This window comes from Ambystoma mexicanum, chromosome 11 (genome assembly GCF_040938575.1).
Source record: "Ambystoma mexicanum isolate Mex_15411 chromosome 11, UKY_AmexF1_1, whole genome shotgun sequence".
Taxonomy (NCBI): domain Eukaryota; kingdom Metazoa; phylum Chordata; class Amphibia; order Caudata; family Ambystomatidae; genus Ambystoma; species Ambystoma mexicanum.
The window spans coordinates 255,482,885-255,504,774 of NC_090934.1; the positions used below are offsets into that span (position 1 = coordinate 255,482,885).

The 21,890-nt window shown below is 45.8% G+C and overlaps 1 protein-coding gene across 3 annotated transcripts in view; it reads right to left on the bottom strand.

Annotated features, from left to right (window-relative positions):
- Positions 1-1,695: 1,695 nt before the first annotated feature.
- TAF12 (TATA-box binding protein associated factor 12) overlaps positions 1,696-21,890 on the bottom strand; it is a 383,226-nt gene continuing 363,031 nt past the window's right edge. For all 3 annotated transcript variants that reach the window (XM_069622970.1, XM_069622972.1, XM_069622971.1), the window contains one exon: positions 1,696-2,224. In XM_069622970.1, coding sequence (XP_069479071.1) covers positions 2,189-2,224 — 36 coding nt within the window. In that variant the 3' untranslated portion in view covers positions 1,696-2,188. The remainder of the gene's footprint in view (positions 2,225-21,890) is intronic.

Here is a 21,890-nt window from a genome sequence, read left to right on the forward strand (position 1 = left end):
CCCAACCCCCTATCTTGTCTTAAAAGGAATTGCTGATGACTCACCAGGATGCACAGTAGGTAATTCCTTTTTCAGTCAAATTGTGTGCCACTCCTATCGTGGGGATGCTTCATAGAGTAAGTACTGAAACCCGAAAGAGATGGTATGGGAGAAATTATCTGATTAATTACCAGAACACCTAGTCCTACTCATCCCCGTCACAGTACCAACAACCCACCTCTACCTGCCCATTGTTAAGATTGTCTCAGTTCTTAGCAGTATAGACAGGAGGATTAGGGAACTGATCAGGTGCTTTATACCCCAGTCTATGGGTGGATGGGGCCAAAGAAGAATCTTGGGAAACTCAGAGTACAAACTGTGACAAGGAAGAGTAGGACTAGGCATAATGAAGATTAGCAGTAAGTGATCGGAGGATTGTATGTTAACAAGATATTTTTTTAAAAGACCCCATTCAAGAACAGTATCCTGGTTGAGCTTTAACAGACATCTGCCCTGTTGGAATATGCCATTAAACACTTGGAGATGTCCATTACCCGTTCACAGGATGAGAATTCTAGGGGCATACACTTGCTGCTGTCGGCCTTCACCTGCAATGACACTTCAATTTAGTTTGTTTCCCAAGTTAACTAATAAAATTCAGACTGTGCTTACACTGCTCATATCCAGAGAACAGGTCATCTGACTCTTTAGACATTCCTATACACTTCATGGTGCCCAGAAAATACAGCTGAAGTATCCATATCATGTAACTCTTATGCTCCATGAACCATGCACCAGTGAGTTTATTTCCTGCTTCAAGGCGCTTTGGTTTTTGTACCTCCCATTTCTCTCTAGAAAAACATACATCAAGCAGAAATCTTTGTGAATTGTGACCCTGTCCTTGGCTCTTCATGGGAACAGAGAAACATTATCTTTACAGGGAGCTATACTATGAAACAAACTATCTTCGTGTTTAGAGGAATAGAGGCCTTTGGCTCCTGTTTGGAGACTACTATAAACAACTTTCCAAGCCAACCAACATTCCCATTTGTGTTACATCTTCAATCCAGATTGTCTGACAGCACAAAGATGCAACTCTTGGCATAAACGCACTGTAGAACTAACCTGGAGAAGATAAAAGGATGTTATATACTCAAATTAATCTCTGGAACTCGATCCATCACCAACCCCAGAACAGGTGGATACTGCAGCATTAGTTCCATTTAAAGAAGTGTGTACTTCACAAAGACTTCAAACATATATATATATTTTTTTATGGTTACCGACTGAATATTTTCTTATAATTTGGTCATTCCCCAATGTTTTATGTATATACCATAGAGTAATTTAGAAACAAAGCGGCTTAGCGAGCTAGCTATTTGCACAGGCTCATACAATTGCAGGGGTATGGCCAGAAATAGAATTTAGATCTCCTGGCTCTATAGCCAATCACTTACCTACTGTAGATAGTGATGGTCCCAAGATGAGTAGGTTCTTTAGGCGAGGAGGCCAAGGAACGTGAGCGTCAGTAAGGTACATTAGTGGGATTCACCATAATAAGGGAGCACCAACGAACATACATAAGGGGAATTTTTCAAACGCAACACCATCACTTCTCTTTTGCTACAAAAGGTATGCCTTCCAAGCAGTAGTGGTGGTGGAAGGCGCGGGTGAAAGGGGCTGTGTTATACAGCATTTGAAAGAGGAAGGCCCCTCTCCAGCTTAATAACTTTGTTTTATTCATGAAAAAACAAATGCAAGTCGTATTTATATAAACACCGACAATACAAAGTACATGGGTTGGAGGGGAGTCAAAGTGTGTGGGTTGGGGGGGATAGAAGAGGAGGGACCAAACAAAAAACCCTCTACTGACAATTCAAATACTCTCACCAAACAAGACCACATGCCTTGCCCCCCCCCCCCCCCAATGGGCACCCACTTAAAGAGAATAAACTACTTGGAACTTTGTACACAAGAGTCTTCGTCTCTCAAGTTACATTTCCTCTCATGGACTCCTGAACGGAGGAGGCACACAATGTTCTTTTGGCAGTTCTGCTCAGAAAGTCATCACGTGTATTGCTGTGGCGGCTGTCAAAATATATGCTCCTCTGTAAAGCATTAGAAAAAAAATCTCCTTATGATGCCGCTGAGGTCTCTGCACCATAGTCGGATATCTCAAAACGCACCATGAGCATCTCCCAGTCATTCATCATTTCTTGGTCGTTTTGCGGATCAAAGCCATTCGCTGGAAATAAAGAGAGATGAGAATGATTAAGAGTACCCCTCCGCAAAGTGGATAATAAAAGAACGACAACCTCTAACCTTCCAAACCACCTTGAACATGTCCTGAACACTCACTAAACAAGCCAGTGCAGGCATACATGGTAAATACAAATAAAACTCCCTCTTCGTCCCAGAAAGACAGACTATTGTTCCAGGCATTGAGCTGGGAAATAGAGACATGTGGGGGATAGCCTTCATTACATACTGTGATCATGGTATAGAAAAGAGCTGTCTGGGGCCCCTTCGCACACCAATTGCAACAAAACTCTACAAATACGAAGTTTCCATTTCATGCAGTGAGGTAAAAAAAGTGAACATCTAGGAATAATTTTCTTTCATTTGAGTGCCATTGAGTTGGGCAGCAAACATCATCCCTCTCCTCCCCAAGGTGTAAACACACTCCACAAAATACAGCTATGTTATCCTGCAGTGAGATTGGAGGATTTATAATAGCCAAAAATGTTCTTTATTCTATTTTTTTTTGGTATTTTTATTGATTTTAACAACATAACCACAAACAAAACAACCAAACCATAAACTACAGTCATAGGCACGATTCCTAAAATGGCAAGTACACTTCCTTTTTCAGCACCGTCCACCCTCACGACCTTCCTCCGTTACTCCATCATTAATCATACCTCCTGTAGGTGTGTTCCGTCATGGGCTCATCGAGGAGTCATCTCCCCGCGTGTCAGTCCGAGCCGGCTCAAACATAGTGTAGACCAGGTGCTTCCAAGACATCAATGACTCTCCCGGGTCATCTCCTCTACCCGCTGCTTGGCTCCACACCACCATCTCCGCCTCCACCCACTTCTGGAGGTCGCGCCACCACACCTCTATCCTTGGGTCTATTGGCAGCTTTCCAGCCCATGGCAATTCTGCGCTTGGCTGTTATATAGGCTAAGTCCTTCAATTTACACACATGCTTCAATTTACATGCCCAGGGAAACCCTCCCACCATGCATGCCCACACCAAACCCACTTCCAGCTGGACATGAGGAGTTCATAAATCTGGGAGACCTCATGGCCACCATCAGATACGTCATAAATCGTTTCAATGGTTGCGTCAGGCTGACCTTCCAGCACCGCCTGCGTCCATGTGTCTTTAACTATACATACCAGCATGGAGTAAGTGATATATTGGCCCCGGTGCAGCCCGGTGTCCTCCACTAGCCTATCAAATTCCATTGCCTCCCCTTCTTGCCATATGTCCCCTAGCGTAGCAATGCCCACCAGTTCCCAATGTCTCCTGAGCACCTTACATAATTGCGCATCCACCCTATTCAGAGCAACCAACGGTATCTGCGGGGAGCATGGTGCGGGGATCTCCATAGCTCGGCATGCTCTATGCCATATTTTAACCCCCAAGTCTAGCATCCACGTGCACCCTTTCTGTTGCAATCTTGGCAGCCAAATCCACTCTCAAATAAAGCAGGGTACACTCCGCCTTATGTTCTTTACTCTAGTGATAAAATAAACCAAGAGTTACATATCTCACAGCATAGAGTTTTCAGGTGTTCCTAATTATTCAGTGATAAAGTCACCTACAAGATAAAACACTTCCAGGTTGTGGGTGCATGTTCAAATCAGTTTTTTCAAGTACAAATGTGAGCATTTATCAAGATGCCATGTCATAAGAACAAACAGAAATCCTAAGATGTTGACTGAAGATTCCAGCCGAGATAGGGGGCCTTTTGGAACTTTGACCTGCACAAACTGACCCTAGGGACCGTTGGAATCAATGGCTGAGGGGGCAGTGAGCACTGTAGCATAAGGATGTCCCCTCCATGTGCCACTGCCCTGAGCAGCCCTATGGATTGATTTGATTAGAGAGGAGGGGTTGGGGTTAACAGAGTGTACACATACTCCCCCCACCCCCCATAGGCGCCTTCACGCTATCAGTATCACAGAGGATGCCAACAAGCAATCATATTTAAAACACCATATTGCGTTAGGGATAATTTCCAGTTTCTGTGCCAATTCCCTTTAACCCCCCTGCACTACGGTTTGAAGGTCAGCGGCAGCAATGGGCAAACTTCAGATCAGCGGCACTTCGCGGTTTCAGATTCTCGTGAATAGCACCACCGTGGTTCTCGGACACCTTATGGGCTTTCCTCGCATCTGGGGTCCAGCACTCTGTTCAAGTGGTTCAGGCTTGGTCATTCCTGCTTCATGGGAGTCTGGTGGACCTTCCTGGAGCTTATGTCCAACTTAAAGACGACACACTAGATTCTTGGTGTTCCTCTCCCTGGCAATCGGTACCTGCAGCAGCAATAGGAGTACAGCCAGCTTCGAGAGGATTTCATGAGTTTGTCTTGGGGTCAATTGGCTCCACAAACCCAAGGTGAGAAGTCGTCCTTTGCAGGGCTTTTTGGTTGAGGCGAATTCAGGGCTTCACTGGGCAAACTAACAGTGCAGGTATTGCAGCAAGTGCCTCTTCCAAGTTCTTCGGATTCCTTCGTCCAGTGGTCGACTCTGCCTTCCAAGCAAAATATCTCTCCTTTTATGCAGGTATTTCCCATTCATTCGCAGCCTAGCTGTCAATCACACAGCAGGGTGGCTGTCCTCCAAGGGCAGCCAGCCGTCCAGTCACCTTTGGGTGTATTCCTGTAACAGAGGAGACTAAGCACAGGGAGTTTCAGGCACCACCCTTGGTTCCTGCCTTGCCAGACACCTCGGAGCCAGAGGCAGGCTTCGCCAGTAAATCCCAAGGACTAAACGAACAAAGGGACCAAACCTGGTTTGGTGCGCAGAGTAAATCTCAAGAAGGACCTTTCCACAAAGAAGACCAGGCCCTTTTGACAAAAATGGCACCCTTGGGTGCTTTACTGCAGCTGCGAACGCAGCCCGCGGTAAAAGCCCACCACGGTAGTTAAAAGTAAACCACTGCCACCAGCCATTCTTCGAGGAAAGGGTAACATAAAAATGTTACATGAGAAGCTAGACAAAGGGGATACCAAGTAACCCCTCCAGCACCCTATTGTAAGATAGGGTGTGCTGGGTCTAGAAAGTTCCAAATGTAAGTGAAGTCAATTTCACTTCACTGCTCTTGGAAACAGTAGTTTATCCAAGAGAAGGTATTTACACCTTTGGGAAATCTGAAAGACTTCCCTGTGCCACTGCACTGAGGGTGCTCTGTGACACAATGTAAAGATGATGCCAATGGAGCTTGTCAGACTCCATACTTAAAGAACCACAGAAAACTCATAGAATTAAAAGTACAAAGTCCCAAAGTTCAGCAAAAGAGCTGGGGGTCTCTAAGGTGGAAGGAATTTAGCACTAAACTGAACATTCTCCCTAACATCCCTACAAAAAGTCACATTCTATAACTTGTGTAGCAGGGAAATAGTTAATTTACTTTGCATGGGGGGGTTCAAAAGTACTTAACTGCTTAAGAATATTTGTTCACCATTGTTTCTTCCCTCTAACTTTTCCTTTTTACACACCAAATTCAATATTCATCTAAATGTGCCAGTGACATATCAATGTCCACAGTGCGTAGTTATTTAAGTAACCTCAGGGTGTAGGAAGTGTCTGTGTGCCATCCCAAATGGGTATCTACTGATTTATTGAAAATTAGAGTGTGTATATGTTTGAGTATATTGTAAGTGTTAACTAGTTGCTCCCTTCTAAAGAAGGCTTATTCAAACTGACTTAAATAAACAATTGTTTAATCAAGAAACCTGGAGCACGTTTTATTTGGATATTTGTCACTGTGAAAGTCTATGTTACAAACCTACAGCTCACATTGACCCCTCTTGAGATAAGCCTGGCTGCTCACTCTACCAACTTGTGTAGTACATGCTTATACCAAAGGTTCGGTTAACTATTGCTAAGAGGACAAGGCTGGTGAAGTCTCCCACAGGGTGTGCATACAATCTTGCCCAACACTAACAAACCTAAATGGCTGGTGGCAGTGGATACTTTTCTACATTTTTGTGCAGGTTACTAGCAGACTGATTTCTCAGCTGCAGTACAGCACCAATGGGTGACCTGGTTTCTCAAAATGGCCAGTCTTCTTTTCTTCACCATTTTTAAGTTTGTCAGTTCATTCTGGGCTCTCCCATCATTTTATGTAGATTTGAGTCCTTTGTGAGTTTTGCCTTTGGAAGGCTTCAGCCCTGAATCCCACCCAGGCTCCACTGTGTCTGGGAAAGCAGGAAGTGAGGGAGTCCCGGAACTTCACTGTCCTTTGTACGCGAGCCTGGCCGAAACCAGTTCTAACTGTGCAGCTGGCTGTCCTGCAGTACTCTTCAGGTACTGTGGGACTTGGGTTGTACTTACCTTAGGCCATTTTCAGCAGTCCTTGGCTTGGAGAGTGCTTGTTTTCTTCAATTTGGAGTTGAGCCCAACTCCACTGTGCAGGCCTTACAGCCTGTGTGTGCTATCATGAAGGCTCCCCTTGAGCTCCTGTATGTTCTACAAGAACAAGCGACTGGTTACTTAACTTGCCTCTGAAGATTTTCATCAGAACTGGTGCTGTCCATTTGCCTGCGGCTTTGCTGGTTTCCCAAAGGTACATCTTCTTGATCCTACTGGCTTTGGCAATGCTGGTTTCTCCATAAACCTTTATTGTGAACACTTTTTTTTGTTAAGAAATAAACTGCCTAAATGCCTCTTGGAGAGTGTACATTGTTATTTAACAGTTGCTAGCTGTGTTACGTCTAACCTTTACTTTCCTTCTAAACTGAATTTTGCAAAGGTGATACATAGAAGCACTTTTACTGACCTTAACTGAAGTCACTGTGTGATGTATATGAAAGGTTAACCCCCTGCATTATTGCTCCTTTTACAATCTTATTCCTGTTTTAATTAAATGTTATTAGCAGTTGCTACTGTTTAGATGTGCTTATGTGCCTTGTGTATATATAAATAAATTTTTTTAAACCATTTTTATTGAATATTTAAACAAACAATACAAACCAAACTTGGTGTATACGATAACATTTCAATTGTACATCATTCAATTGCGTTCCCTTCATCCCTTATCCCACCCCCCATTACGAGCCTACTTCTACTAATGTTCTATTCCTACATCTTGTGATAGGGTATCTTTCCGTGGGATCCGACGTGTCTTGCATTGACCCAAATAGTTCTGCTATCAGTAACTTCCAAGCCATCAGGGTCTCAGTCTCTTTCTCCCCCACAGCACTGCTAGCTTCTTGCCATACCATGGATTCCGCCTCCGCCCATTTCTGCAGATCCTTCCACCATACCTCCAATCGTGGTTTGTGGCATGTCTTCCACCCCATAGCAATTCTCCTCTTTGCAAGCGCATATGCCAGATCCTTCAGTTTGCTTACATGCCTAAGTTTCCGTGGCCTAGGGAACCCCCCTAACAGGCAGGCCCACACAGTATCCACCACGATCTTAATACCCTTTTCTGCCAGTTTGTGTGCGACCTCACCCCAGAAGCGCTCAATAACCGGGCATGACCAAAACATATGCACCATGCCCGCGTTTTCCTCATCACATTTAGGGCATTCCTGCCGTCCCGCATTTTCGAACTTGGCTATCCTCTGGGGTGTCAGATATGCCCTATGTGTAATATACAATTGCATCAAGTCTTGCGTTCCTCGACACCTTCTTGTGATACCCTTGGACTCGCTCCTACATCCCATCCTCCATCGGGGTTCCTACTTCCTCCTCCCATTCCAGTCTCAATTGCACCACCTCCTTCCCCACTATGGACATCATCATCTCATATATTCGGGATATCGCGTGTCCCCCCCTCTGCTATGTCATATATTGTATCTATTTTAGCATCTGGTTCTTCCTCAAGCACCGGTTCGGGGCACGTTCTCTTAATCTTCCACACCAGTCTATGGTACACAATATACTGGCCAGTGTGTAACCCAGTTTCCGCCCCGAACTCCCCAAAGTCTGTTATGGTCCCGTCCTGCCAAATATCCCCCATTGTTGCTATACCAACCGGCTCACAATGGTTTCTGATTATCATCCTTAACTGCTCTTCTCCACCCGCCACTGCAACCAGTGGTACCTGAGGGGAGCACTGGCATGGGTTCCCCATCAGTTGACAAGCCCTTCGCCACATCTTCCATCCTAGCACCATCATCTTTGGGCGCCCATCCATCACTGCTTGGGGCAACCACATAATCTCCTTCAGGTAAAATGGGGCACAGTCCCGCCTGAACAGCCTGGTTTCAGAGGTTTCGACCTCTGAGTGCCATTTGGCCACATATTGCAGCTGATTTGCAACATAATAAACTTCATAATTAGGCAACTTTATGCCCCCTGTCTCATAAAAATTCTGTAGCTTCCAGAGGGCCACTCTATTTCGTGTGCCATGCCACAGGAAGTCCCTACACATGCTGGCCAGGCTACTAAAGAACTTCTTTGGTATCATATACGGGATATTCCCAAGGTAGTGCAGGAGCCTAGGCAAGACCAACATCTTCAACATTGCACTACGTCCCATCATTGCTAAGGGCAGCTTTACCCAGAACCGCACGCAATTCTCAATTTTCTTAATGGCTACTTCTGTATTGCGCTTATGCTCTTCCTCCACTGCGTGGTATATATCTATTCCTAGATAGCGGAATGTACTTGCTGCCCATGGTACTTGCAGCACCGGTAGTTGTTTCAGGGGGATCCCTTTATATCCACCCAATGGGAACATGCTAGAATTCTGAGAGTTCACCGCTATACCAGACATTCCCGCATATCTTTCTATCCCCTCCAAAACATATTGGAGGTTTTCCTCTGGGTATTGCAAATATAATAGTATGTCATCTGCATATAATATCAGGTGTCGTTCACCACCCACAGGGATGCCTATCATGTCATATTGCTGCCTTAAATAGATCACTAGGGGTTCCAGGGTCAATATGTATAGCATAGGGGACCATGGACAACCCTGTCTGGTTCCCCTACAGAGTTTCCACCTTTCCGATATCACTGACCCTGTTTTAACTCTGGCCAGCGGTTCACTATATAACATTTTAGCCCACTGTAGATATCCTGGACCCATCCCATAGCCAGCCAGGGACGCCAACAACCATGGCCATTTGACCGAGTCGAAGGCCTTTATTGCGTCCAGCGACACAATTGCCAATTCGTCCTCGCTTTCGTTCCCATATTCAATGACCCTATGGAGCCTCCTAAGGTTATGGGATATGTTCCTATTAGGAACATAGCCCGTCTGGTCCGGGTGTATAAATTTGCCTATGACTTTCCTTAACCTATTTGCCAAAATGGCAGTCAGAATTTTACTGTCTTGATTCAACATCGACAGGGGTCTATAAGAACTACAGCTATGCCCTGGCTTATTAGGTTTGGGAAGTGGTATTATAATCGCTTCGCTGAGTGACTCTGGCAGTCTGCCTAGCTCATACGCCTCATTCAACATTTCTAACAGCAGGAGGAGCACCTCATCTTTAAATATTTTATAAAATTCACTTGGGAGTCCATCAGCCCCCGGGGTCTTACTAGTTGTCAACTGTCTCACCACCTCTTCTAGCTCCTCTAAGGTAATCGGTGCGTCCAGCTCCTCTCTTTCCTCAGCACTGATCTGTGGCAATCCTATGTCCTCCAGGGTTTCCACTACCATCGCGCGATTCTCATCCCCATATAGCAGCCCATAATAGTTTGAAAACTCCAGATTAACTCCCTCTTGGGTATCCACCACCCTTCCGTCTTCCCTTATTATTGATAAATACATTTTAATATAACTTTAAGTGAGTGTTTTCTTGGGTCCCTGTATGAACTGGTTTCTTTGTACTGCTCTACAGCTTGAACTACCCAAAGGTTTGGTAGCAATGGCTGAGCAGCCAGGTTTAGCCAAGTAGGGATAAGGACTGTAAAGACGAACACCATACTTGGAGCATACAAACTGGTTCAAGGAAGCACTGACACACTAGCAGTTATATCAATATATGTATTTATTTTATATACACTTAAGCTTTAGAAAAACAAAAGTCATGCAAGTACTATCCACACAGTAAAATCACAGCAGAATAAGAGGTAGCACACTTTAAATCAGAAATGTAAAGCACCACAAAAGTCTTGCAGCTTTAGGTAGCTCTTAAACACTCAAGTCCAACCTTATACTAAATGAGTCACAAAGTCAAGGGGGGCACTGGGGATCCAGTGACCAAGGGCAGAGGAGGAAAGAGATAGGTAAGCAGCAAACAGAACAAAGTCTATGAGGATGTCTTCAGGTTTGCAGGAAGGTAATAGTTTGTTTGAGTCATTAAGAGCCCAATGGTTTGTTTACCCCAATGGGACTCAGGGAGCCCTGGAGGAGGGTGCAATTAACAGCATAACTGCAGCCCTCCAAGAACACGTGAGCAACGCAACAAGACCAAGGTAAGTACCTAGGCTTGGAACAGTACCTTATCCATGAAGAACTTGGTGCAGCAGGTTGGCCCCCAAAGTGAGGTGACAGTTGTGCCCGGTTAAGGTATCTTGGCCTGGATAGCTGAGGAAGGAACTTTGGAGGGAACAGATGGATGCACTCTAGCAGTGGGACGCCCAGCAGTGGATCTTCACGGCACTGGTGCGTTGGAGCCCTTCACAGGCTTCAGTTCAGCAGCGGTTGTCATCCAGGAGACCTTTCTTTAGTTCTCAGTGTTAGGACTGATTTCCTATGCTCTGACCTTGTGGACATAGAAGGCCAACCTAGCTTAGTCAAATAAATATAAAGAGTACCTGGTACACTCTTGGGCCCCATCAGGCAGGAAATATATAAACACAAAAAATGGACCAAGAGCTAGAGGATTGCAGAAAAAGTATATCTAAACCCAATTTCCAAAAAATATATCTTTAATCTCATACAATATACATATTTCGTGGTTTCAACAATAAAACAAAATTATTTTTGAAAATCAATCACTAATGGTTAAAACTCACTTTTCTAACACTCTCCTCCATCATACCCACTCTTTCTCACACATTCTTAATATCCCTTAACTATACAGATTGTGTATCGGTCATGTGTCATACACGACCTTCAAACAAATTATTGAAATAATATGTTTGAAGGTCGTGCATGACACATGAGCCTCTAGCTCTTGGTCCATTGTTTGTGTTTATATACAACCTAGTTTAGTGACGGGGACAACTGTGAGAGCTGTAGCCAAACCAGTTCAAGGTAGCTAGGCGAGGGGTCAAGGCTAAGTGTCAAAGGGGGTGAGCCTGGTAAGGGGTCCTCACTGAGTACACAAAGTGAAAATTCAAGGAACACACAGAGAATGAGTTATAAAAATATTTATTTTTGGCAACATAACACTGTAAAATGACTACTAGCATGTAATACCACACAATACTAAATAAAAGATAGAATATACATCACTGGAGTATGGCAAAATACATAACAAGCCCCTGCATAGGAAGGTAAGTATTAGTATCGAGCATTAAGGGTCCACAGAGATACAACACTAACTTTAAAAGTACATCCCCAAGATGTATGGGGCCTTGTGGCCAGAAATTAACACTGTTCCACACAGTTTTGAGAGACGGGAAAAAGTTAGTGGAGGGCTTCTGGGGACCAATGAAGAGTTCCAAGGGGTAAAGGCCAAGTTGTTCTAGTGAATAAAAGGGTTCCCCATTTTTCGGAATGCTTGCACGAGCAAGCAATGGCAAAAAGAAACGGTTACAAACGTTTCTAAAAGTTACGAAACTTTTAAAAGAGAGATAGGGGTTTGGGTAAGTACTGCTAAAACTCACCCCGCATACTCCTACTTCTTACGACTTGGCAGGTCTTCAGAAGAGGGTCCAAGGTTGCTTTTACCGCTGTTGGCTCCGGTCCTGGATGCCCAGGGGTTGCAAATGTCGGCGACAAATGCTGGTGCAAGGTCCTCGGTATGCAGAGGAAGTCGATGAAGGGTCCCTCTCAAGCACAAGACTGGATGGAGGAAAGCTGTGTTGGACAACGACCACCAATGCATTGTGACACACATGTCGCGGTCAGACTTTCCCAAATGTTGTAGTACCAGCATCAAGGGTACTCGAGATACGAGGCAGAGACGAGTCCTGTAGCACAAGCAGTTCCAGGCCCCAACGCAGAATGGCAACGTCTGCAGCACAGTAGCCCAAACTCTGAGCTGGGCAGCCACTGAGTGATCCAGGCGCATTTCTGAGGGCTCTTCTTCCCAGGACTCCAAACTGATGTCAAGAATGGATGTTCCCTCCACTACAAGGGTTAAAGCTCCTTCGCAGGACTTCTGAAGATCACCTACAAGACAGGGCTCTCCCAGGACAGCAGCAGAAGTTGGTCACCAGGCCTTCTTCCAACGGGTCCACAGTCTCCTTACAAGTCTTGCAGCTGGACAGGATACTTGTCTCGTTTAGGTTTCTTCCAGGATCTCTCTCCTTCAGGTTTCTTCCAGGATCTCTCTGAAACAGGTGCAAGAGCGGTCCTCTTATCCAAAAGGCAGGTTAGAGTTGAAACGCCCACTAGCCAATCAAAGATCTGTGCCCCCACCCCCGCCCAGAGCAGTGGTGCAATCAGGGCCAATGGTAGCACAGCTCATGCATACTATTCAGACACACCGAAATCAGTTCGTGTATTGGGACCAAACAGTTCCAACCCACTTCCTGGCATCAAACACACATGGCTCCCGAGTAGCTCGTGAAAAGCCACAGCTTTCCTGGGCACTGGAAGTCCATATAAGAATTTCCCTGTCCTCACAGGTCAGGAAGAAGGGCTAGGATTGTTTCTTTTTAAATGTCCAAGGTACAAACAAAAACCTTGTGGCACAGCCATGTTTGGACAAGAGCCACCGTAGGTAGCCAAACACTGTAAACGCGGTAAGGTTAAATCAAAATAAACTAAATAGTAACTGCTGCCACCAGCTTGTCCCTTAGGGACACCGAAAGTAACCAAAAATTCCCTCACTGTTAAACTAGGGAAAAACAAAAAGTGTATCTCATTGTAACAAGACTAAGAGAAACAATGTTTCCCAGTACTGACAGCCTGAAGGACAAGTCAGTTTCCCCATGACAGATGAGCAAAGGCAAGTGTAGTGAAGGTGAAGGCTTCACTGCACTGAAAAAAGTACAGGTCAGATTCAAAAATATAAGGCAAAAAGTTTGAGGGTCCATAGAAATGGAGGGAAAGGTGCTGTAAAGAGAATATTTCCTAAAACTCGGTCCTCGATTCAGCTAAGGGGACATCAAGGAGTGGAAAAGTTTCACTGCAGGCCCAGAAGGATGCCCACAAGGTTTCAGCCCATTCCGCGCTTCACACAATGTTGCAGCACAAAATGGCACAGGTCCTAGGGTATTGGGAGTTTGGAGCCCGGGAGGGCCACAGCTCTTTTTGGGATTGTGCCACATGCAGGTATTACTCCCTGACTCCCATCACTTGCATTCCCTTCCCTCTATCCCTTCTCATCAGTCTGGTTCCTGCCTTGATTTCATTTTTTCCTCACTCCCTCCCCCCTCTCCTCTGTCTTCCTATCCCTTTTGTGCTCTGATCACCTACTACTTTCTTTGTTTACCCTCCTTATCTACCTATTTCTTCTTTGACTATCTTTACTCATTTTTATCCTTCCTTTGACTTTCTTTTCCTTCTTCTTTGCACTCTTCTCTTCCATCAATCTCGCTTTTCTCTTCTCTCTCCCCGATAAAGCTGCTAGTACTTTACTGTGCTTGACTCAACTTTTCCGCTGCACCCCTTTTCTCCTACTAAAATATGCCACAGCCCTGGCTCTCTCCCAATCTTGTTTCCCTTTTCCACAGCTTGCGCAAAGCAGCACGGCAAAGGATTCTCACTCCTTGTCACACTTTCAACTTTGCACTCCTCCTTTGACTCTGCCTTAGTCACTGCAAAAAAATATATATATATTTTTTGGAACTCGCACTTTATCTCTCCACTTTAGTCACCTACATCAGCTTCTTCACAATATTCTGTCTCCTAAAGCGCCTGATCCATCTACTTTTTCGTCCCTCTCTTCCACTGATATTGCAAACTACTTCACATCTAAAGTAGCAAATCTCTGCTCAGCTTTAATTTCTTCTGTTACTCCTCCTTCCACTCCCTGTCCTACCTCCATATTCTTTTTCCTCATTCACTCCTCTTGCTGACTCTGGCACCTCTGCCCACTTAGTTCTTGCTCACCCTACTGCTTCTCCTTCTGATCCGCTTACCTCTTCTCCCTCAAATATATCCTCATCTTCCTTATCTGACCTCTTATTAACTCACCCTTTGCAAATTCTTGCTGCACACCACTTTTGAGCATGCATTTATTCTTCAGATTTTGAAAAAAAACCACTTTTGACTCATCTATTCCTCCCAATTTCCGTCCTCTCCGTCTCTCTTCTGCCCTTTCTTTCCAAAATTATTGAGCAGGCTGCCTATGCTCAGATAACCCGCTATATGAATCTTCACTCTCCCCTCCAGTCTGGCTTTCGCCCTTGTCAATCTACAGAGACCGCTCTTCCTGTCTCAGATTCTTTCCTCTCTGCTCGTCACTCTAAGCTCCCCTCTATTCTTATTATTCTCGACTGGTCCGTGGCATTTGACACTATTGATCATTTCCTCTCTTTCTACCTTGAGCATCTCCGGGTCTGTTCTTGAATTGTTCCATTCCTAGCTCTCCCTTTGGTCCTACTCTGTAACCTGGGCTGGGTACTCTTCTCCTTCACTCCCTTACTTATATGATTGTTTTATTATTTATAATGCGCATCATACCCGGGGGTAACAGGGTGCAGCAGTTACAAGTATATGCAAGGCTTAGTTACAAAAGAGAAGGTATAAAATGTACATACAAGTCATTAATTACAAGAGGGTATATACAGAAGGTGCCTATTTACAGGCGTAGGATACAAGAGGGGTATATACAAATGATAGACATTTTACAGAAGCAATATATACAAGGTTTAGGGTGTTTATAGATAAAGCCAGGTGGGCTGAGATAAATAGAAGTATACAGGCAGTGAATGGGGCAGTTGTAGTTACCACAAGGGTAGCAGGTCGAGAGAAGCAAGGGAGGATACGCTCCATACAGGCATAGAGCACCGTAGCAGTGAGTCCTAGCTGCTTGCTGAGCAGGAGTTATTTACTGGTCATTAGATTTCAGCCACATAATGATGTTGGATCTGAAGTTTTGGTAGGATTGGTCTATTCTCAGTGTGGGAGGCAGGGAGTTCCACAATTTGGCTGCTTTCATGGGGAAGCTGTTGCCTCCGATTGTGGAGCATTTGAAGCTAGGTATGGAAAGGCGATCTCTGTTAACCATCTAGGTGGTCTCAGGGAGGTCTGTTTATGGAATCTCTCGGCCTGGTAGATGGGGCAGCATTGTTAAGAGATTTGTGGGTGAGCGATAAGGTTTTTGTATGTATATGGTGCCCCTCAAGGCTCAGTACTTGGTCCTTTTCTTCTCTCTTTATACTGCTCCTCTTTCTACTCTCATCTCCTCTTTCCATCTTTCTTTTCATCTATACACCAACGATACTCTGATCATTTTCTCCTTTTCTTCCTTTTGATTCTGCTCTTCACTCGGTTTCAAAATGTCTTTATGCTGTTCAAAACCGGATGTCCTGATTTTCTACATCTCAACCTTTCTATTTTTTTTAGGCATCCTGGTGTCCGGGGTACAGTTCTTGCCCCTACTCTCCTGGTGTCACTGACGGCCATTGTCAATTGGGTGCCGGCGGGATGGCTATATAGACTTGGGGCGGGTGTGTCTCGCATTGCGTGGTTCGTTCAGGGGGGTTCATCGTCAGAAGGGTGAAACATGTCCCACACCAGTGCTTTCCATGTGGCCCATTTGTCGTTGCCATCCGGCTCCGATCTATTGACCCCTTCCATCCACGCCTTGGTTTCAGCCTCGGCCCACCTCTCAAATTCCCCGTGCCATTTTTTGTATTGTGGCCCCCCCGCCTTTTTCCAGGCCATGGCGATGGTTCTCTTGTGCTCAGATTCATAGACCTGGCATGTATCTTAACCATGTTTGCATTTGATAACCCTGCAGTAAGCTCCGAGCAGGCACTCCCTCGGCGACCATTCATACCTTACTACGCCAGCCGCTCTGCAGGCTTGTTCTATCCGTGTCCAAAATCCCCTCACACGCCCACACCCCCAAAACATGTGTATCATGTCCGCTCCTTCGCACCATGGCCATCTTGAACTAGTGCTCTTATTGAATGTGGCTACCCTTTGCGGAGTCATGTAGGTGCGGTATAGCATATTAAAAATTGTATCAATTTAAAGTGGTGGTTCCGCAATACTGCTTTTAGGGTAACCCAATATCCTCTCCCATTCCTTTTCCGTTATTGTTGTGCCCAAATCTAACTCCCATTGCTCTTTTAATGTTGTGCTCTTGGGGTTGGGCGCGTCTATTAGCATGCTGTACAGCCTTGAAACTGGCTGCCAGTCGTCGCTCAGGTTGTACATCAGCGCGAGTATTGGTTTCGCTTGCGGTTCTTCCGAACAGCCCTCCCATCTATCTTTAGCCACCTTTCAGACTCGTTGGTACCAGAGGAACTGCCCGCTCAGGACTCCTCTCTCTTGTATTGTGTGGAACTCCCTGAATACAATGGAAATACATGCAAGGACTAACAATGGGGTGCCGTATGTCCCCCATTGTTAGTCCTTGTATGCATTTCCATTGTTTGACTGCATATTTCTGATTTCTTAGTCAGTAATCCGCAGACGCATCTGCGATTGCCGGCCCCCCCTTTGAGTGATCTCCTTCACTCACTCGGGGTTTCGGACATCCCAGTCGAGTTCTAGCAGCACGGACCGGTTAGACTGTCCGGTACTCAGACGAGCACTTTATTGTGATGCTCTTTATTCTTATATAAAAAAAACAAACTAGCCTACATTCTATTTTGTAGATTTAATATGTATTTTTTATGTTCAAATGACAATAAAATTATTATAGTTTTTTAAGTCTACTATGTTTTTTCTGGGTTGATCCGCAGTGTATGTTCTGGGTTTCTTTTTGTCATTTTTGTCAGTTTCTCTTTGCCTATTCAGCATTGTTCCACTTGATATGACTTGTTTAAATATTGTCTATTGCTTCCCCTCCGTCAGCGATGAAGGGGGTACCCATCTTCTGTTTTAATCACCCTGCCTAGTAGCGACAGCAGTAACTTAGACCAGAACTTCATGGACTTCCCCAGGCCTTGCACCACCTTTGCCGTGTTATGTTCGTGCATCTGTTCTGGCATGTGCTTTATGTTGACCCCATGGCATTTGAACGAGTCCACCTCCCAGTTGAGTCCCACTGCTGGTAGTGTGCTGGTGTCCCTCCCTCTTAGCCCCGCTATTGGGAATATGCAGGATTTGGATCTGCTAAAACTGATTCCGGACACCTTGGCGTAATTGTCTAGTATGTCTAGGATAACTGGGACGTTTAGATGTGGGTCCCTTACGTATAGCAGCACATCGCCCGCATAGAGTGACAGTAGTTGCCCCACTCCCCCAACCCAGATACCGGCATCTAGATACTGTTTCCTGAGGTATATCGCTATTGGCTCAAGGCCCAAGACATATAGCATTGGGAACAGCGTGCAGCCTTGTCTGGTCCCCCTCTTTATATCCCAGATTGCCGACACCAACCTCCCGGTTTTTACCCTGGCCCTGGGGTTCGTATATAGGATCCGAACCCAGGGAATGAAGACCTCCCTGAATCCAAACTCCCTTAGTGCCGCCAGCAGCCACTCCCAGTAAATTGAGTCAAAGGCTTTTATAGCGTCAAGGGAGAGTAGGAACAAGTTACTTACCTGTAACTGTTCTCCAGCATGGGTCTGGCATGGATTCACATGCTCATGAATATTCCCCGTCATCAGGCTGGGAATCCTCGGTAAAGAAACAAAATCAGTATCAGTTTCGTTTCTGATCTGTCTTTCGTAGTAGTAACCAATCACTGGTCTCTGCGTCATACTGACCACAGCCAATGACTGCCCTCTACCTAAGCCCCGCCTCTGGCAGCCATCTTTAGATTTGGTAGCACGTGAAGTGGCAGTATGACCAAGTGAAGAGCCGCAGAGGGGTAGGCGGGAGGGTTCACATGTGAATCCATGCCAGACCCATGCTGGAGAACAACAGTTACAGGTAAGTAACTTGTTCCTTCTCCAGCATGGGGTCTGGCATGGATTCACATGCTCATGAATAAAGAATACATAGCAGTACACACATGCACAACCACGGGAGGTGGCAAAGGCTCAACATTAAGCATTACATCAAACTCAACATTAAGCAATTCTTACCTCCTCACCAGGCTCACCTTAGGCAAACAGATTGCGCAGCACTGCTTGGCCGACCCTGGACTCCTCCCTGGAATCCCGATCGACGCAGTAGAATTTCGTGAAGGTGTGCGTCGACCTCCACGTAGCAGCCCTGCAGATGTCCAGCAAGGGCACACCAGATAGGAACGCCGTGGTAGCTGCGATCGCTCTGGTGGAATGGGTGTTGTAGTGCATCTCCTTTGGGGAGGAGATCTCTCTAGTGAATAGAGCATACATTATGATGTCATGGAATGTTAGTGCATGTTTCTTGTTTGGTTCTAAGTTGGGCAGTTGGAGGAGAGAGTTGAAGGGGAGGGAGCCCATGAGATGTGGGGTCTTCTTTTCCGATTTATTATCCTAAATAAATCCACTTATCTGACTTACCTGCGTCCGCCTCATCTTCATAACAATGGCGACGAGGAGGGGATGAGTTGCCATGGAACGCAGGTGAAGAGAAGACCCCAGCTGAGATATGCCGCTCCAGCGAGTTCAGTTTTGAGAGAGACGTCCTGTGAACTGGGCCCCGCTCCCGCTGCCAGCCGTACCCTCCAAGTCCTTCCTACATGTGCCGGCACGGCGCGAAAAGACCAACCCGTTTGGCCTCCCGTGTGCGGCCTTTGAAGTGGAACCCTGCCCACACGACGGTCGCTGAGAGGACTGCACCTCGTCGTTCGTGGCTGCTCGCTCGGTCCCGTGTGACCGGCTGACGCAATCAGCTGCAGAGATCAGAGCTGTGGAGATCAGCTTGCCATGCAAACCTTTAAACTGGGCAGGGGCTGTCGCTAAGAAGAAGTTCGCCGGCGTCAGAAGAACACGTCTGGGAGGGCCGCTCCGCTTCCCCGTAGCGTTGAGCAGCCACTGTGCAGAGGTCTTCGAGTTGGCTGCTCCGCTCCCCTGTAGCGTTGAGTGGCCACCGTGCGCAGGCCTGCGTGTACGCACCTCCCCAACACACCTCTCCAACGAAAAGTAAGTGCCTGAACTTGTTAATTAGCCCCGGCGCAGCGTTCGCTGTGTTGCCCGGCACAGACGGCTGAGGGAAGGCGTGGGGAGCGGACTCTGAACCAGAGTACCGTATTTCCCCTAACACAGGGACATGTGAGCAGAGGACTACCGTGGATTATATAATAGAGGGGCATTTCCCATTTTGTGAGGAGTCTTATTCCCTCATGTGTCATTTGTTGTATCAAAGCAACAAGGAGATAACTGAAGTGTTAGGGAAAAGCAATATTAGTTATTATTTAGGAAGATGAGCGGGACACTGCTGCATTTGCACAGCTCTCAAGAAGGTAGACATCAACCATAAACAAGATATTGTGTAGTGTGGTTTTGCAGTGTCAGTCCTTACTGTATGGACAAGCGAGCTTACAGAGGAACATTTTAGGAGACACCTGAAGCGTGGCAATTCAACTGTGCAATAGTAGTTCCAGCGCAGGGAGAACATAAAAGCACACCTAAGTGACGTTTTGCAATCAGATGAAATGGCAGCTTTGCCAGGGATATCGGGGCCCCCCATTTTTATGCATGCCCCAGGCGCGGCAAGAATTATGTGGCCCCAATGGCGCAAGGGTTTTCTGCACTACATGAAAGCAGCCGGCGGGACAGCCTATTCCAGCGAGAGGAAGTTGGCATTGTTGTTACATTTTTTGGGTTTTGAGGGCCAAAGAATTTTTGAAACTCTACCACAACTTGTGAGTGACGGAAGCGGGGATGAATTAAATGAGTTCGAATCCGCATTAGTGAAGCTAGATAGGCATTTTAACCCAAAAAGGAGCACAATTTTGGAAAGGTACAATTTCCGGATGCGCACACAAGCCCAAAATGAATCTGTTGAGGATTATGTGACTGCATTGCGACATCTGGCTCTTACATGCAAATTTCAAGGAAGTTTCGACGAACATATTCGTGATCAATTCATGACACATTGTCGATCCAACAAGATACGAGAGGAGTTGTGGCTAAAGGATGAGCCAAGTTTAGATGAAGTATTGGATTTGGCGAAACGTGTGGAGCATTCCATGGCATGTGTGGCCAAACTTTCCAAAACTGAAGGAGGGGAGCCCAAAGAAAGTAAACCGGAGGTATTGTCCGTGGCCGAGGGAAAGAACAAAAGGAAAGGAAGAAACAGACAGTCAGGGAAGAACAATCCGGAAGAAAGGAAGGGTCAAGATTATATGCAGAGATTTGAGAGGAAAGAGGATAGGAAGGACGAAAGGCTATGTTATCGGTGTGCTAGTGCAACGCACTTTGCATCCTCCGTTGTGTGTCCAGGGCGGAAAAGTATGTGCTCAAAATGCAAAAGGAGAGGACATTTAGCATCGTGCTGCAAGAACTACCAATTTGGACAGACAGGCCAACGGAGGGTCTTGTATGTAAATGAGGAAGAAGATGGAAGGTCATCAGAAGACGAAGTTGTGGTGCCATTACAAAATGTTATCGTGAATACGGTGAATGTTGTTACAAATGGTGGGGACCTTGAGGATTGTGAAAGGCCTTATGCTGTGGTAACGGTGAATGGGTGTAAGGTGTCAATGATGGCTGACTCAGGGTCGAAAATAACTTTAATATCCAGGGTTGCCTTTGAGTGCGAAATGAAAGGGGTAGTATCTGAGTAATCAGAGCCCGACATAAGTCCAGGAGGTTACAACCAAGATCGTGTTGATTTACTGGGTTATGTATGGAGTAGATTTGAATTCAAGGGACGCAGTTGTGATGGCAAAGTGTATGTCACCAAGAAGGGTCAATCTTTATTAGGGTGGAGAGAACAAAATAATTTAGGGATCAGACTCAATCCCAATCACCCAGAGCAAGTGCTGCAAATTTCCAAAGTATCTGCGAGTCATGATAGATACATGTCGGAGTTTGGGAAAGTGTTTAATGAGAAGTTGGGAAAGGTGAGAGGGTTTCAGCACCAGATAACATTGAAAAAGAATAGTGTGCCTATTGTGGCGAAACTCAGGCCCGTGCCTCTAGCTTTGAGGGAGAAAGTGCAAAAGGAATTACAGAAGCTGTTGGAGTCAGGTGTGATTGAGAGAGCTGGGGGGGGGGGGGTTGAATGGGTATCCCCAGTGGTGATTGTGAAGAAAAGTTCAGGTGACATAAGGTTATGTGTTGACATGCGTGAGTTAAATAAATGTGTGTTGGTGGACAGACATCCCCTGCCCAACATGGGTGAACTGTTGACCATGGTGGGTGGAGGAAGATTTTTCTCTAAGTTAGATATGACGTCAGCTTATCATCAGGTCGAATTGGTGGAGGCGTGTAGGAAGGTTACGGCTTTTGTAACGCATGAAGGTGTTTTTCAATTTAGGAGAATGCCATTTGGGCTGGCGTCCGCTTCATCAGTATTTCAGAAGATCATGGATCGTTTGTTGAAGGGACTTAAGGGACTTCTGTTTTCAGGATGATGTGTTGGTGAGAGGTGTAACGATGGA